The sequence below is a fragment of the Mesoplodon mirus genome (genome assembly GCF_964341445.2).
Source record: "Mesoplodon mirus genome assembly, chromosome: 7".
In the NCBI taxonomy this organism is placed as follows: Eukaryota; Metazoa; Chordata; class Mammalia; order Artiodactyla; family Ziphiidae; genus Mesoplodon; species Mesoplodon mirus.
In genome coordinates, this window is record NC_138983.1 from 11,514,362 (window position 1) to 11,529,123 (window position 14,762).

The 14,762-nt window shown below is 41.7% G+C and overlaps 1 protein-coding gene across 4 annotated transcripts; it reads left to right on the forward strand.

The window, feature by feature from the left end:
* The first annotated feature begins 740 nt into the window (after positions 1-740).
* On the forward strand, positions 741-14,290 carry LOC309807745 (glycine N-acyltransferase-like). 4 transcript variants are annotated; one of them, XM_082627622.1, is made up of 7 exons: positions 741-990; positions 3,335-3,436; positions 5,426-5,521; positions 8,808-8,915; positions 10,607-10,733; positions 12,813-12,984; positions 13,411-14,290. In XM_082627622.1, the coding sequence occupies exons 3-7, from the start codon at positions 5,444-5,446 to the stop codon at positions 13,811-13,813; spliced, it is 888 nt and encodes a 295-aa protein (XP_082483748.1). In that variant the 5' UTR covers positions 741-990; positions 3,335-3,436; positions 5,426-5,443; the 3' UTR covers positions 13,814-14,290. The 4 variants fall into 4 exon arrangements, with proteins under 4 accessions (XP_082483748.1, XP_082483751.1, XP_082483749.1 ...); XM_082627625.1 differs by lacking the exon at positions 8,808-8,915; XM_082627623.1 differs by lacking the exon at positions 3,335-3,436.
* The last annotated feature ends 472 nt before the right edge of the window (positions 14,291-14,762 follow it).

Sequence of the window (14,762 nt, forward strand, 5' to 3'; positions counted from 1 at the left end):
CTTCTGAGAACGGTAGAACAAGTGTTCATGTGGGGTACTGGGCACTTTGGAGGGAAAGGCTCTGGGTTTAAATTCTATCCAGCTCAGCCACACTAAGCCTCAGTTTCCTTCTCTATAAAAGTGAGACTAAGGGCTTCCCTGGTGGCGCAGTGGTTGAGAGTCCGCCTGCCGATGCAGGGGACACGGGTTCGTGCCCCGGTCCGGGAAGATCCCATATGCCGCGGGGAGGCTGGGCCCGTGAGCCATGGCCGCTGAGCCTGCGTGTCCGGAGCCTGTGCTCCGCGACGGGAGAGGCCACAACAGTGAGAGGCCCGCGTACCTCAAAAAAAAAAAAAAAAAGTGAGACTAAGAAGTGCCCGAGTTGAATCATTGTAGGGATGTTTAACTGGAGCTTCAGAATGGGCAGGGGAGAGGACACAGATCATCCTAAAAAAGCGAGGATCCTAGGAGCTTTAGTCACCCTGTGCAATTTTCTGTACTGCATATGTGAAGGAAGAAAAGTCAGATTCTGCAAACCAGACCTGAACCATATCTTTCCTAATATCTTTCTCTTACTGCAGGTACTTGAGAATGGGAAGGGGAGGAGAAAGGTATTCCCTATACAGTGTGACCCTTCCAGTATCTGGCTTGTCGGCTTCACATAGCTTGGTTATCAGAGTAATGACAGGGCCTGCGGGGCAAAGAGCAGCCTGGCGTTTCAGAAAGAGAAGCTCAGATGGCACACTGGCAGCCTCCCAACCTTGCAGAACCAGCTCCCTCAACATGAGACCCAGAGAGCAAGGGATAGATTTCATGAGAGCTAACACCCAACTTTTTGCCTAGTGCAAGGTCCACATGACAAGCCTCAGCTCGGCAATTTGTGAAGAAAACGTACCTAAAGGCACTCCGCAAGACCTGCTTAACTGTCTGCACCAGAAGGAAATTTCATGATCTAAAGGTCGCTCCTCTTCATTTGTTCCTGCAAAGCTCGGTGTGAAGACAGCTTTCCAGGTGAGAACTCATGCCAAAAAAAAAAAAAAGATAATCATTGCTTTGTGACATCCTCTCCACTTACATGAGACAAATCAAAATGCTCATATTTCAAATATACCTAAGGAAAAGGAATAACTTCAACTTAAGAAACGTGTATCTGGCACCTATTCTGTAAAAGGCAACTTGTTAGGTACTATGAAAAATTCTTGCAGTTTTTGGATCTGAACTAATAAAGGAATGAGGAAAGATCTGGGCATTTTCTGGCAGTGGGGGTGGTGAATGGAGCACTTAATGCGTGAAAACGCTCTAAACAGCACCCTGTTGAATCCTTCTGGTTATATTTTAAAGTAGGCAGTTTTTTGTCTCCATGAATGGTAAGAAGGTTGCTGTACGTAAAGTCAGAGAGGAAATGAGTAGCTGAGTAAGGACAAGAATACAGACCAGACCTATTGTTTATTTAAATCGTATAATAAACAAACTTACTTTGAAGCTTTCACCTATATTGCTACTACCACAATCTATCTTTTTATTTGTCTGGGTTCTCTTATAAATTTATGCTTATGTATGTGGTATGTGAACTGTTTTAGGCCCTACGTTTTCTCATTTTATTTCAACCCTTTCCCATGTGTCCATATGTATAGGAATTATGCTAATATCATGGAGTTGCACCATAGTTTATATTTCCTTTTCCTATTGTTGAACACTGGGGTTTTGTTCAGTCCTTGCTTATCTTTGTGCAGCTTTATCAGATTCTGCTGAGAGCTTTTTTCTTCTTTTGAATTGTTTTCTTTGGATTAATTTCTTCTTCTGGGAATAACTAGGTCCGAAGTTCTGAATTTCACTCCCAAGGACATTGCCTGTTGCCCAGTTCTGCCAGCTCACAGTGAGTGTGTCCAATGTCCTGGAGAATCACAGTCTCAGTTGTTTTCAATCTACCTTATTTATGAGGCACCATGCTTGGTTGTTGCTTTGTGTGTGCATCCTTGGAGGGTGGTTCCAAACGCTATACTTTTCAGGAAATACGGTAATATTACACCCCACAGATATTTTAACTTTGTTGAAGTATAGTTGATTTACAATGTTGTGTTAATTTCTACTGTACAGCAACATGATTCAGTCATATATACATATATATATATATGTTTTATAAAGATATATATATTCCTTTTCATATTCTTTTCCATTATGGTTTATCACAGGATATTGAATACAGTTCTGTGTGCTATACAGTAAGACCTTGTTGTTTATCCATCCTATATATAATAGTTTGCATCTGCTAATTCCAAACTTGCATTCTGTCCCTCCACCCCCGCCCCTCCCGCCTTGGCAACCACAAATCTGTTCTCTATGTCTGTGAGTCTGTTTCTCTTTCATAGATATGTTCATTTGTGTCGTATTTCAGATTGCACACATTGGCGATATCATATGGCATTTGTCTTTCTCTTTCTGACTTACTTCACTTAGTATGATAATTTCTACATCCATACATGTTGCTGCAAATGGTATTATTTCATTCTTTTTTATGATTAATATTCCTTTGTATAATATATATATATATACATATATATGTATATATATATATATATGTCACATCTTCTTTATCCATTCATCTGTCGATGGACATTTAGGTTGTTTCCATATTTTGGCTATTTTAAATAATGCTGCTAGGAACATAGGGGTGCATGTATCTTTTCAAATTCCAATTTTGTCTGGGTATGTGCCCAGGAGTGGGATTGCTGGATCATATGGCAACTCTATTTTTAGTTTTTTGGGGAACCTCCATACTGTTTTCCATAGTGGCTGCACCAGTTTACATTCCCACCAACAGTGTAGGATGGTTCCCTTTTCTCCACACCTTCTCCAACGTTTATTATTTGTAGACTTTTTAATGATGGCCATTCTGACACCCCACAGATTTGACATTCATCTTTATGTTGCATCTTATACTCCTTGTGAGTTGCCTCTAGATAAAAGATAAGATTGGCCTTCAGGACAGTCTTAAGGTCCTCTGGATTCAATTCTATCTACTCTCTTGAATAAACAATCCAGTGATGTCTGGGTAGTAGCTCTTTTTTTTCTTGTCATAGATGACACGGTAGCACTGGATTGCATTCTGAACCGCTGCTGCAACTTTCGTGTACCATTCCACATTCGGGACCTGTGCCTCAAAAAATAACAGTGCCCTCTCAAATAAAGAAAATCCCTTTGCCGTTTCCCACGTCGTGAATCTCTTCAGTTCTCCAGTTACTTCTTCCTCTTGTGTCTCTTCGTCCTTTCTCTGGGCCTCCAATTCCGTCAGGTCTTCATCAGTAAGCTCCTTATGTGGCACAGCACGGAGTTCAGTGAAGTCGTCTTATTGCAGATCTAGCTCCAGCTTCTCGCTGAGGGTCACTAAGTTGCTGAAGACCTCTTTGGACTCCTCATCCACCTTCCCAAATCCACAAACGTCGTGAGCAAACTGCAGGTAAAGGTTCTTCCCAACCCCATTCATGGTGACGGCTGTAACCTCATGACAAGCAAAGTCAACGTTTTTTATGGCCTTGTAGATGTTATCCTTCCAAAATTGTCGCAAGACTGTTCCTGATTCATTGCTCGCCTTTACTGCCAGGTGAAAAGTGTGAAATAAATAATATTTCTTAAAAGTCACTATAATTGAGACTTCCTGGGTGGTCCAGTGGTTAAGACTCTGCATCCTAATGCAGGGGGCCCAGTTTCGATCCCTGGTCAGGGAACTAGAGCCCACACGCCGCAATGAAGATCCCGCACTCGGCAATGAAGATCCCGCGTGCCGCAACTAAGACCCGGCGCAGCCAAACAAACAAACAAACAAACAAACAAATAAATAATAAAAAACAAAAGTCATTATAACTCCCTGGTCCATAGGTTGGATGAGCGATGCACGTTCGCATCTTTGAAAGTTCAAAACTTGAAATTTCGTATATAAGGGACTTATTGTATTCCACTTTGGCCAAAAACAGAAGTGCCCTTGCTAGTCTAAAATCACAAATTTACCCAGTTCTGGCCTGGAGCATGTCATCTCAGATATGGTGGGTTTTAATACAACACCTTCTCAGAATACCTCTTTGGCGCCTTCATTAAAAAGTAACTTGGGGGCTTCCCAGGGGCTTCCCGGGGGCTTCCCTGGTGGCACAGTGGTTGAGAGTCTGCCTGCCGATGCAGGGGACACAGGTTCGTGCCCCAGTCCGGGAAGATCCCACATGCTGCGGAGCGGCTGGGCCCGTGAGCCATGGCCGCTGAGCCTGCGCGTCCGGAGCCTGTGCTCCGCAACGGGAGAGGCCACAACAGTGAGAGGCCCGCGTACAGCAAAAAAAAAAAAAAAAAAAAAAAGTAACTTGGTACTCCTAAGATCACAGTTCAAATCAGAACACTGTGACACTGCCTCTTTTCTTCCTTTTTCATGTCAGTAGGATTTTATGGGATGTTTTGACCATCCCAATTTGATGCAGTGAGTCAAATATGTAAAAATACTATTTTTATGCTACCTAGTAATTATGCAACATGTATCACAGATCCAAGAGTAAGGCTTAGAGATGGAGTAAGACTCAAAAATAGGGTGAGGCTCAGTGATAAAGTGAGAGCACCAGCTTGAAGTAGGGCTTGGCAATTAAACAAAGAAGGAGTTCCCTGGCAGTCCAGTGCTTAAGACTTGGCACTCTCACTGCCAGGGCCTGAGTTCAATCCCTGTTGGGGAACTAAGATCCTGCAAGCCACATAGTGTGGCCTAAATAGATAAAGAAACAAGCAAACAATAAGATAATTTGTTTATATTTTAAAGCATGTCAAAAAGCCCTATATTAAAAAGGTGGCATCAAAATATCATGCAGTATACAGCCCTTTAACTCAAGTGGGGAGAAGGAAGAGGGGTGAGAACAGGAGGGGAAAGAAAAGACAGTAAGGAAGAGGAGTGGTAGTAGTAATAAAATAACATGTGTTCAGTGTTTACTATGTGACAGATACTCTTTAAGCACTTATTTACTCTTTTAACATATTAGCTCATTTAATCCTCACAACAATTCTATGAGTCAGGTAATACTATTATCCCATCTACTTTGAAGACACCAAGGTACAGAGAGGCTAAGTAACCTTCGAAGGTTGCACAGCTTACTCCTGGTAGAGTCAGAAAAATCACTGATAGCAACTAAATATCAAAAAAAGTTATATATATTTTAGAATGTGCTTGTTAATGTAAAGTGAAATTAATGACTAGAATTCATCAAAGTTTTAAGAAAGTGAGCTGAAAAATTCAGAAGGCTGGCTCTGCACTTTCTGCCAGTCTCATCCTTCCTTGGAATGGCTGATGACTTTAGTGAAGATGACACCAATAAGGAGACACTGAAGAGGGCTCTGGCAATTAGCAGAGAACTTGCTACTTTTGTTTCTGAATCTCCTCCTGCTCTTCTCATTCCTGGCTGTTTCCTGGTTGTCTCTCCAGAACAAGGTGTCTTGCACGATGTTCCCATTGCAAGGTGCCCAGATGCTGCAGATGCTGGAGAAATCCTTGAGGAAGAGCCTTCCTACATCCTTAAAGGTGACAATGGAAAATTCTGAGGGGAGTAGGAATAGAAAGTTCCTGTGATGAAGGGAAAGAGAGACTAATATTTACTGAGCACCTATTCTGTGCCAGGCACTAGTGCCTATTTTCTCTCATTTAATTTGCATAACCTCTCTACAAGATAGTTGCTGTTATGCCCATGTCACTGATGTGAAGATGGAGGCTCAGTGAAGTGGTTTGCCCAATACCTCACAAATAGTGAGCTGTAGTGCTATGGTATAAATGTAGGAATGCCTGAGACCTAGCATTGCTTTTTGCTCCAAGCTGATTCAAAAAGTATTCCCTTGCTCCTTTCCAAGAAACGTTCCATAATAGCACTGGAAACTTGCCCAGAGTTCTCCTACAAAGTTAGCTGAGACTACATGTTAATTTTTAATTTGTTCTCCTTAAAAGAACACTTGCCAGGTGAGAGGTTAACCATCATGAGCCTTCTTTAAAATTAATAAGTCAATTTCTATTTCACTTAGATTGTCCAATTGCTCCAAACTTATGGCACGTCAAGCTATTTTGTGGCTGACTCTGAGGACCTCTGTTAACCAAGTACAATTGATCAGAAATCTCAGGATTAAATAGAGCATATACATAGAAGCCCACATCCAGAACTGTTTGAGAGCAGCTCTAATGATTGGCTGGGGTCCTCACCTGTGTTTTTCTTTAGCAACCAAAGGGATGGGGCCCATTCCAGTGGAATTTAAGTACAACCGTGCATGTGTGAATGTGTGTGTGTGTGTAATGTGTGTATGTGTGTGTATTTGGAGAACAAATTGTTTCCCTGAAATTTTTTTGTAAAAAGAGAACTAGATTTCGGGCTTCCCTGGTGGCGCAGTGGTTGAGGGTCCGCCTGCCGATGCAGGGGACACGGGTTCGTGCACCGGTCTGGGAAGATCCCACACGCTGCGGAGCGACTGGGCCCGTGAGCCATGGCCGCTGAGCCTGCGCGTCTGGAGCCTGTGCTCTGCAACGGGAGAGGCCACAGCAGTGAGAGGCCCGCGTACCGCAAAACAAAAAAACAAAAAAAAGAGAACTAGATTTCTACTGTTTTATAATACACTCCTATAAGATGCATACATTTTAGATAAGATAAATGCATTCACCTGCCTCACTCCCCAATAGATTTGTTACTCCATCGTTCTGTATAAAGGAGAAAAATGTTAGCATTATTTTATTTGTAGATCATATGGCTTCATTTTCATTTATTAGAGATAGACTAATGAAGCAACTCGCCCTGTTCTTTCATTACTGCCCAAAATGCCTTCAAATCAACTAACTTATAACTAAAATGCCACCCACTTTGGTGGATCTCACTAATATTAATCTCTGTTACCTAATATTTAACCACTTTCACTTGATAATCCTTAAGATCCAGGCAACCTCTCAAAGAGACAGTCAATTTTTCTTAGAGGCTACATCAGTTATACATATTATGAACACTTGCCTAAGATTTTTATGGTAAGTAGCTATTTTTGAAAATTCTTCCACCTAAAAGTGTTTCTTCCATGCTCTGTAGTATAGAATCTTGTGATTTAAATTTCTCTTTACTCCTTGGGTTAAGTGGACCCCAAACGTCTTGAGGAAACTCTTGGTGGTTCCCAAGTGTCCTTACTTGGAGCATCTCTGTGGTAAGATAAGGCGGCCCTCTTGGCTCCACAACTTTCATGAAGAAACAGCATTGGTTGTATATTAAAGATATACATTTTTACCCTAGTTGAAATCTAGAATAGTTGTTTGCCAGGTACTTTTAATGGAGGCATAACCTAGAACTCAATACTTGCTTGAGTCTCAGTTGACAAAACGTCCATCTGTTCTTCTAAGTGTTGGATATTAAGTACATTTTATTGCATGTGTCAACTCCAGCTGAGTCAACTTAGAGTAGCTGCCTGGCTCACTACGTTCTGAGTTCAGCAGAAAAAAAAAGTTTTAATTAATTCAGCCCGGGGAATAAGAAAGAGGAAGAGCTACACATATTTTCAGATCCTGTAATGGATAATGTATTAATCTAAAGCAATTTTACACACCCCCAAATGCAAAGGGATAAAAAGAAACATCTATATTTTGCCAAACTGTACAGAATTTCTATATCAAGCCTCCATTCATGGCTGAAAACAATGATTTCAGATAAGCTCAGGCAACATAGATTTTTTTCCCCTTCTCTTTCTCCATAGTGTAACATCAATAGTTCATGTCGGGTGGAGGGTGGTAGGAGGGAAGGATGTTGCTACAGTCTTTGGTCATCATCTACCCATGGTAGAAACCATTAAACTGCATACATTTTTTTTTTTTTGACCTTTGGTCATTGGCATGTTCCCATGCTGGTATCTGCAGAGGCTTCATGTTCACAATAGTCATGTGGCCCATGGTGGTATCCACTGCTGCAGTCCTCCACCCCCAAATCACCAGGTCACTTAATGTCCACAGGCTATCTCATTCATTCTCTCCCTGCTTTCCCCTTTCTCTCAACAAACTATGCAAAAAGGCGGGGTTGGGGACTCAAGACTGGACCGAAACTGTAGGCTTCCACAGCCCATTCTCTTGAGCATTTTGCTTTAGCCTTTGCTTATTGTGGGAGGAAATTACCTTTCCAGAGGGTACTGTGGACATACATGTTAAAAGAGTTTTAAACATGTCCATAACCTTTGAACTAGCAGTTACCTGATGGATAATCTAAGAAAATATCTGGTGCCCATGCAAAGATTTCTGTGCAAGCATGCTCTGCAAAGAATTAGTTGTTAAAATGAAAATTTGGAAACAGCTGAAATGACCCTCAGTAGGCAAATGCACAAATGAACCATGATACAACCATATAATGGAATCCTTGCAGTCATTAGAACATAATTGAAAAATTTTGTATTTATGAACATAGAGATACACCCACAATTTATTCAGTGGTGAAATATATCATGTATCAGATCATTTTACATTTGTAAAATTGTGTATCTCTATGAGTATGAATAGAAGAAAGTCTGGAAAAATTAATATTAAATCCTACAAAAAACAAGAACAGTGTTCTTATGATCATTTACTTTATTTATCCCAGTATTTTACCATATGCATGTTTGATTTATATTAGATGGGAAGAAAAAGCTCTCATCTGAGGTTAAAAAAAAATGTAGCATGTGGAGATTTTAGACCCAGATGCCCTATTTGTCCCTTTACTGCTGTAAAATTTCACAGTTTCATAGACATAAACCTGTCCTGGTCAAACAAGGCACTTCACCATCCCTTCCTAATAAGCTGACCCTCTCACTTTGTCCGGATACTGCAGGTTTATGGGACCATCTTCCACATGAATCAGGGAAACCCATTCAAGCTAAAAGCTCTGGTGGACAGGTGGCCTGATTTTAATACAGTGGTTATCCGCCCCCAGGAGCAGGTAAGGTGCCAGATGTGGAATGAATTTGCATCTATGTTTATATTTGCTATGTGCCTACCATGTGCCTGGTAATGTGGTAGACCCTGGGGCTACAGAAATGAATTGCAGTGATAGTGAACAAGTCCTTGCCTTTAAGAACCCCACAGCCTGGAGGAGAATACAGGTAAGTGAATAAATTACAGCTTAGTGTAAAATGTTCAAAAACAGAAAATGTACAGTATATGGAGATAGAACAGGCAAAAGCTGATTAAACTACGGAGTTTGGAGATGGAGGTTACAGGATCAGATTAGAAATACTTCTTAGTGGATGTTTCATCTGAACTGGATTTTGTAGATAAATATATCTTTGTTAGGCTGACAAAGAAAGGAGGGCATTCTAACCAGAGAAAGTAACAAGGACAAATATAGGAAGGTATGAGACAGGACAGTTAGTTGGCTGATTATAAAAAAAAAATTTATAATATTAGAATTTCCATATGCATTTTGGGGAAACATTTAAAAATTAGTGAAACTAAATAGTTAATACATTTCAAAGACAAAAAACCCTAAGTTTATTTTAAAACATCCAGTAAAATTATAAATTTATAAAAATACAAATATATCTTTCCTACAAATAATAAATTATTTAAAATCCATGGAATTAAACAGTATATAAAATGAAGACATTTATATGAATAACAAAAACTGAACTGCAAAAAAATTATTTGACCTTTTATCTTAAATGGGATTTTTTTTTTTTTTTTTTTTTTTTTTTGCGGTACGCGGGCCTCTCACTGTTGTGGCCTCTCCCGTCGCGGAGCACAGGCTCCGAACGCACAGGCTCAGTGGCCATGGCTCACGGGCCCAGCCGCTCCGCGGCATGTGGGATCTTCCCGGACCGGGGCACGAACCCATGTCCCCTGCATCGGCAAGAGGACTCTCAACCACTGCGCCACCAGGGAAGCCCTTAAATGGGATCTTAAGAAACAAAATGTGTTAGTGGTATCATTGCTGACTTGTGAGTGTATTTTTGTGCAACAATTCCAACTATTTTTGAAAAGGTTTCTAATTCTGCCCTCAAGATAATATTTTCCCGTGCCTTCTTCTTCCAAATAATTGCATCTCTTATTTAATGATTTGAGGGGATATTTCTAAATAAGTGTTTTCTTTGTTTTTCTGTAATTACAATTTGTTCATCTATTGTATTATTTTATGAAAGCATTTCTAATTGGTTTTCATCGTCTTTGTCTTAATTTAGTATAGATGGAAATTTCAATCCAGAAATGTCAATAACCAAATTTAATACTGTCATCTTCATAGTTTATGTATTCTGCAAGTGTTTGAAATATAGAAAATTTATTCTTGCAACAGAAGCTTTTCCTTGTCAATTGCTTTTCTCTTCTTCCTGTTGAGGAAGATGAAAATATAGAAGAATGCTTTCTAAATGGCTGTCTTTGCTTGAGTTGAAATTTTAACACAATATATGGGTAGAGAATAGTATTGTTCTGCAGTTTTTCATCATACTTTGAACACCTGAATCTCCCATCTTGATCTCATGACTTAAATGATTCAGAAAAATTTCTAATGCACCAATACAAACACCAATATTTTAGTACTTAAAAATACCACAGTATAGTAGAATGTAGAAAAAAAGTATTACAATCATGAAAAATAAGACATTTGTTTGGCCCCCCTTTTCTCAATGATAACAGGACATGACAGATGACCTTGATCACTACACCAATACTTACCATATCTACTCGAAAGACCTCAAAAACTGTCAGGAATTCCTCAGCTTACCAGAAGTCATCAATTGGAAACAGCATTTGCAGATCCAAAGTAAGTATAAAAGGAATGGAATCTGTGCTGAATCACATCTCCATCCTGAACAATTTCTCCTATGACATGTATCTCCTTTCTCCAAGCCCCAGACCCTCAGCCTGCTGTCAGTTTTTTGACTCAGCTGCAACTATACCTGTAAAGGGGGAAAAAACACCCTCAAAGTTTGTACCTAATGGGCTTCATATAGAGGACTGTAATGTAATCCCCTGAGAGCTAAGGATTTATGGCATATTTTGTGGACATATCCAGGATGCCTTAGGGTGGTTGGGTATCAGAGCAGAGCTTTCCCCATGGACTTTCATTCCTAGAATTGGAATGACAACTCGTGCCACAGAACATCTCCTAGGTCATAAAGAGCAACTTATATGGTTATGAGCGTGGTCTCCAGAGTCAGACTACCTAGGATGGCATTTGCCTATTACTTTGCCATGTAATCCTAGCCAGGGACTTGTCCTATCTGAGATCCTGACTTTCATATATAAAAATGAGGATAATAATTGTACCTAGGACTTCCCGGGTGGTGCAGTGGTTAAGCGTCCGCCTGCCAATGCAGGGGACATGGGTTTGAGCCCTGGTCCAGGAAGATCCCAAATGCCATGGAGCAGCTAAGCCCGTGAGCCACAACTACTGAGCCTGTGTGCCACAACTACCAAAGCCTGCGTGTTCTAGGGCCCGTACTCCACAACAAAGAGTAGCCCTCACTTGCCACAACTAGAGAAAGCCCGTGTGCAGCAATGAAGACCCAACACAGCCAAAAATAAATAAATAAATAAATTTACTAAAAAAATAAAAAATAAATAATGGTACCTAAAACACAGCATTGTTGAAAAGATTAAATGAAATCTTAGCTAGGAATTGCTTAGTGCAATACCTGAATGTTTCAGTTAACTTTCACTGCATAGCAAACCTCATAATTCTGTGAATCAACAATTGGACTGGGCTTTGCAAGGCATCTGTTCTGCTCGTCTCCTCTGGGTGTAGCTATGCATCTACAGTCAGTTGATGGGTGACTGTGGGTTGGTTGCTCTAGGATGGCCTAACTTACAAGTCTGAATGATGGTCTGACTATCAGTGCTGGCTAGGCCCTGGTGACATCATGATAAGAGCACATGTCTTCAGCAGGTTAGCCTAGGTCTTTTCATGTGGTGTTGGCCTCAAGGTAACCAGAAGCACAAAGACATGGTGAGCCCCAATGTGCAAGCATTTTTAAGCCTCTCTCTGCATCAAATTTACTCTTTCCCATTGGTAAAACAAGTCATATGGCCAAGGTCAGATGCAGTGCAGGAGGGGACTATTCCAGGGAATGGATACAAGGAGATGTGGGCAAATTGTGGGCCATTACTGCAACAATCTAACACATAGGGAATATAGTAAGTACTCCAGAGATGTTGGCAACTATGATTATTATTATTTTTTAAAATTTTATTTATTTTTGGCTGCGTTGGGTCTTTGTTGCTGCATGCGGGCTTTCTCCTGTTGCAGTGAGCGGGGGCCACTCTTCGCTGCAGTACGCAGGTCCCCCATTGCGGTGGCCTCTCCCATTGCTGAGCAGGGGCTCCAAGCATGTGGGCCCCAGTAGTTGCAGCTCGTGGGCTCAGCAGCTGCGGCACACGGGCTCTAGAGCGCAGGCTCAGCAGTTGTGGCTCATGGGCCTAGTTGCTCCACAGCATGTGGGATCCTCCCAGACCAGGGATTGAACCCATTTCCCCTGCACTGGCAGGCAGATTCCCAACCACTGCTCCACCAGGGAAGTCCCGGCAACTATAATTATCATAACTCACCTTCTTTGATCATCAAAACTGCATGATTATGTAGCCCAGAAAAGTTAGTTCCAGTCTTGGTATTGCCTCTAATGGCATGACCATGGCTGAATGAATTTCTAGGCATGTTTTTGCTTTTCCAAAACAAGGAAAATTGCACAAATCCTGATTACATGAGCCCAGTCATACAGTAGCAGCATCAAGCCCATCACCAAAATTCTCTGACTAGAAATCCTCAGACACTTCCTACTCCACTGGAGAGCTTCTCCCTAGAATGGACATAAATCATTGCATTTCTCCTTACAATCCCATCTAGGTTCACAGTCCAGCCTGAATGAAGTAATACAAAGTCTTGCAGCCACTAAATCCTTCAAAGTCAAGCAATCACAAAACATTCTCTATATGGCGATTGAGTCAATCAGGGAACTGGCTCCTTCCCTGCTGGACGTAAAGAACTTATCACTTAGCGATGGCAAACCCAAGGCCATGTGAGTTTGATAAAAGCTACCCTACTCTACTTACACCTCTCACTACCAAAGTAGCCTCCCAACTTCTCTTTCTGCTTTTACTCTGGCTCCCCACAATCCATCTTCTTCAAAGCAGCCAGAATAATCTTTTTTAGAAACATAATCCAAACCGTGTTTCTCCCCTGCTTAAAATACCCCACCATTTCTTTTCTCACCTGGAATATATCAGGCCTATGTCAACTTCTCTGACCTGTCTTGTCCTCCTAGCTCACTCAGTCCAACAACATCGGCCTTCTTTCTGTCCTTCTGTCATTACAAGCTCACTTATACTCCAGACTTTGCGTTCGCTATTTCCTCTGTTTACTCTGTCTCTCAAGATAATAGAGGTAAGAACAAATATAAACCTCTAAACTCATGGACTTTGCTTCTCTCTTGGAACATCCATAGTGACCAAGAGATGTTTAAACTCTCATCGTTGGATCCTACCCACGCTGCCATGGTGAATAAATTCTGGCATTTCGGTGGCAATGAGTGGAGCCAGAGATTCATCGAGCGCTGTATCCGGACCTTCCCCAACTTCTGCCTGCTGGGGCCTGAGGGGACCCCTGTGTCCTGGTCCTTGATGGACCAGACAGGAGAGATGCGGATGGGGGGCACCCTGCCTGAGTACCGGGGCCAGGGTCTCGTCACCTACGTCATCTATTACCAGACCAAGGCTCTGATCAAACGTGGCTTCCCCGTGTATTCTCATGTAGACAAGAATAACAAAATTATGCAGAAACTGAGTCACAGTCTGAATCATATCCCTGTGCCCTGTGACTGGAACCAGTGGAACTGTGTGCCTCTGTGAAGCAGCACTGAATCCAAGACAGTACGGGATGGGCCTGAGGATGCAGCTGGAGGAGCCGATGGGTGGGTGGAGGGAAAGAACCAATTGTAATTGTAATCATAGGTAAAGGAGTGGACATTGTGTGGGTCCTGGGGCAGCAGTATGAATGGTCGACAGGACCACTACCGTCGATGGGCTTGCCTTAGATATCTCAGCATAAGCAGCATCCGGTCCTCCTGCAGTGGTTTCACAGTTCTGTTCCCCATGCTTCCAGTATCTCTGCCATACTTCTTCATCCGCTACATGTTGCCCCAAATGGCTTCCCCTGGGACTCTTAGGGCATGGGTTGGTACATCCTTGCCAGTTTTTCCAGGGAGGGCTAATACTTCCTGGGCATTACGACTTATTCCTCTCTTCCTATGGCTTTTCCCTTAGTGAAGAGCAAGTGGACTCTACTCTTTAGGTCTGTAGATATTATCCTCTCCTCTGATTGCTGCTTTATAGGTATAATAAATATGTTATATACAAATATATATGGTATATTATGTTAAACATGATATGCATGATATAGCAGGGAGAGATATTAAGAAAAAGACTAACTTATGTTGCCTGTCCCCCCCCACCCTTCCACTTTGGGGAAAATGCTTCAATATTGTCCCTAAAAGTTGAGCTTCCTAAAGTCACCTGAAACCCTCAAACAATAAAGAGATTTTGTGTTTGATTGTATAAGCTGAAGCTAAGTGGTTCGTGATGGGGAAACATGGTGTGAGCTAATGGGGAGAGGAAAGTGGGAACACCCAGCCCCAGGAAGGTGGGGATTTATTGAGAAGAGATGGAAGTTGAGGGGGTGGGAGGTGTAGCATGGATGCCTACTGTTCTGCTTGACCTTGGCATATTACTTCAAGATGCCAGAATTCTGTGTGGTTCAGACCATTGTCTCAGGGGAGAATCTGGTTGCTGGTGTGGAAAG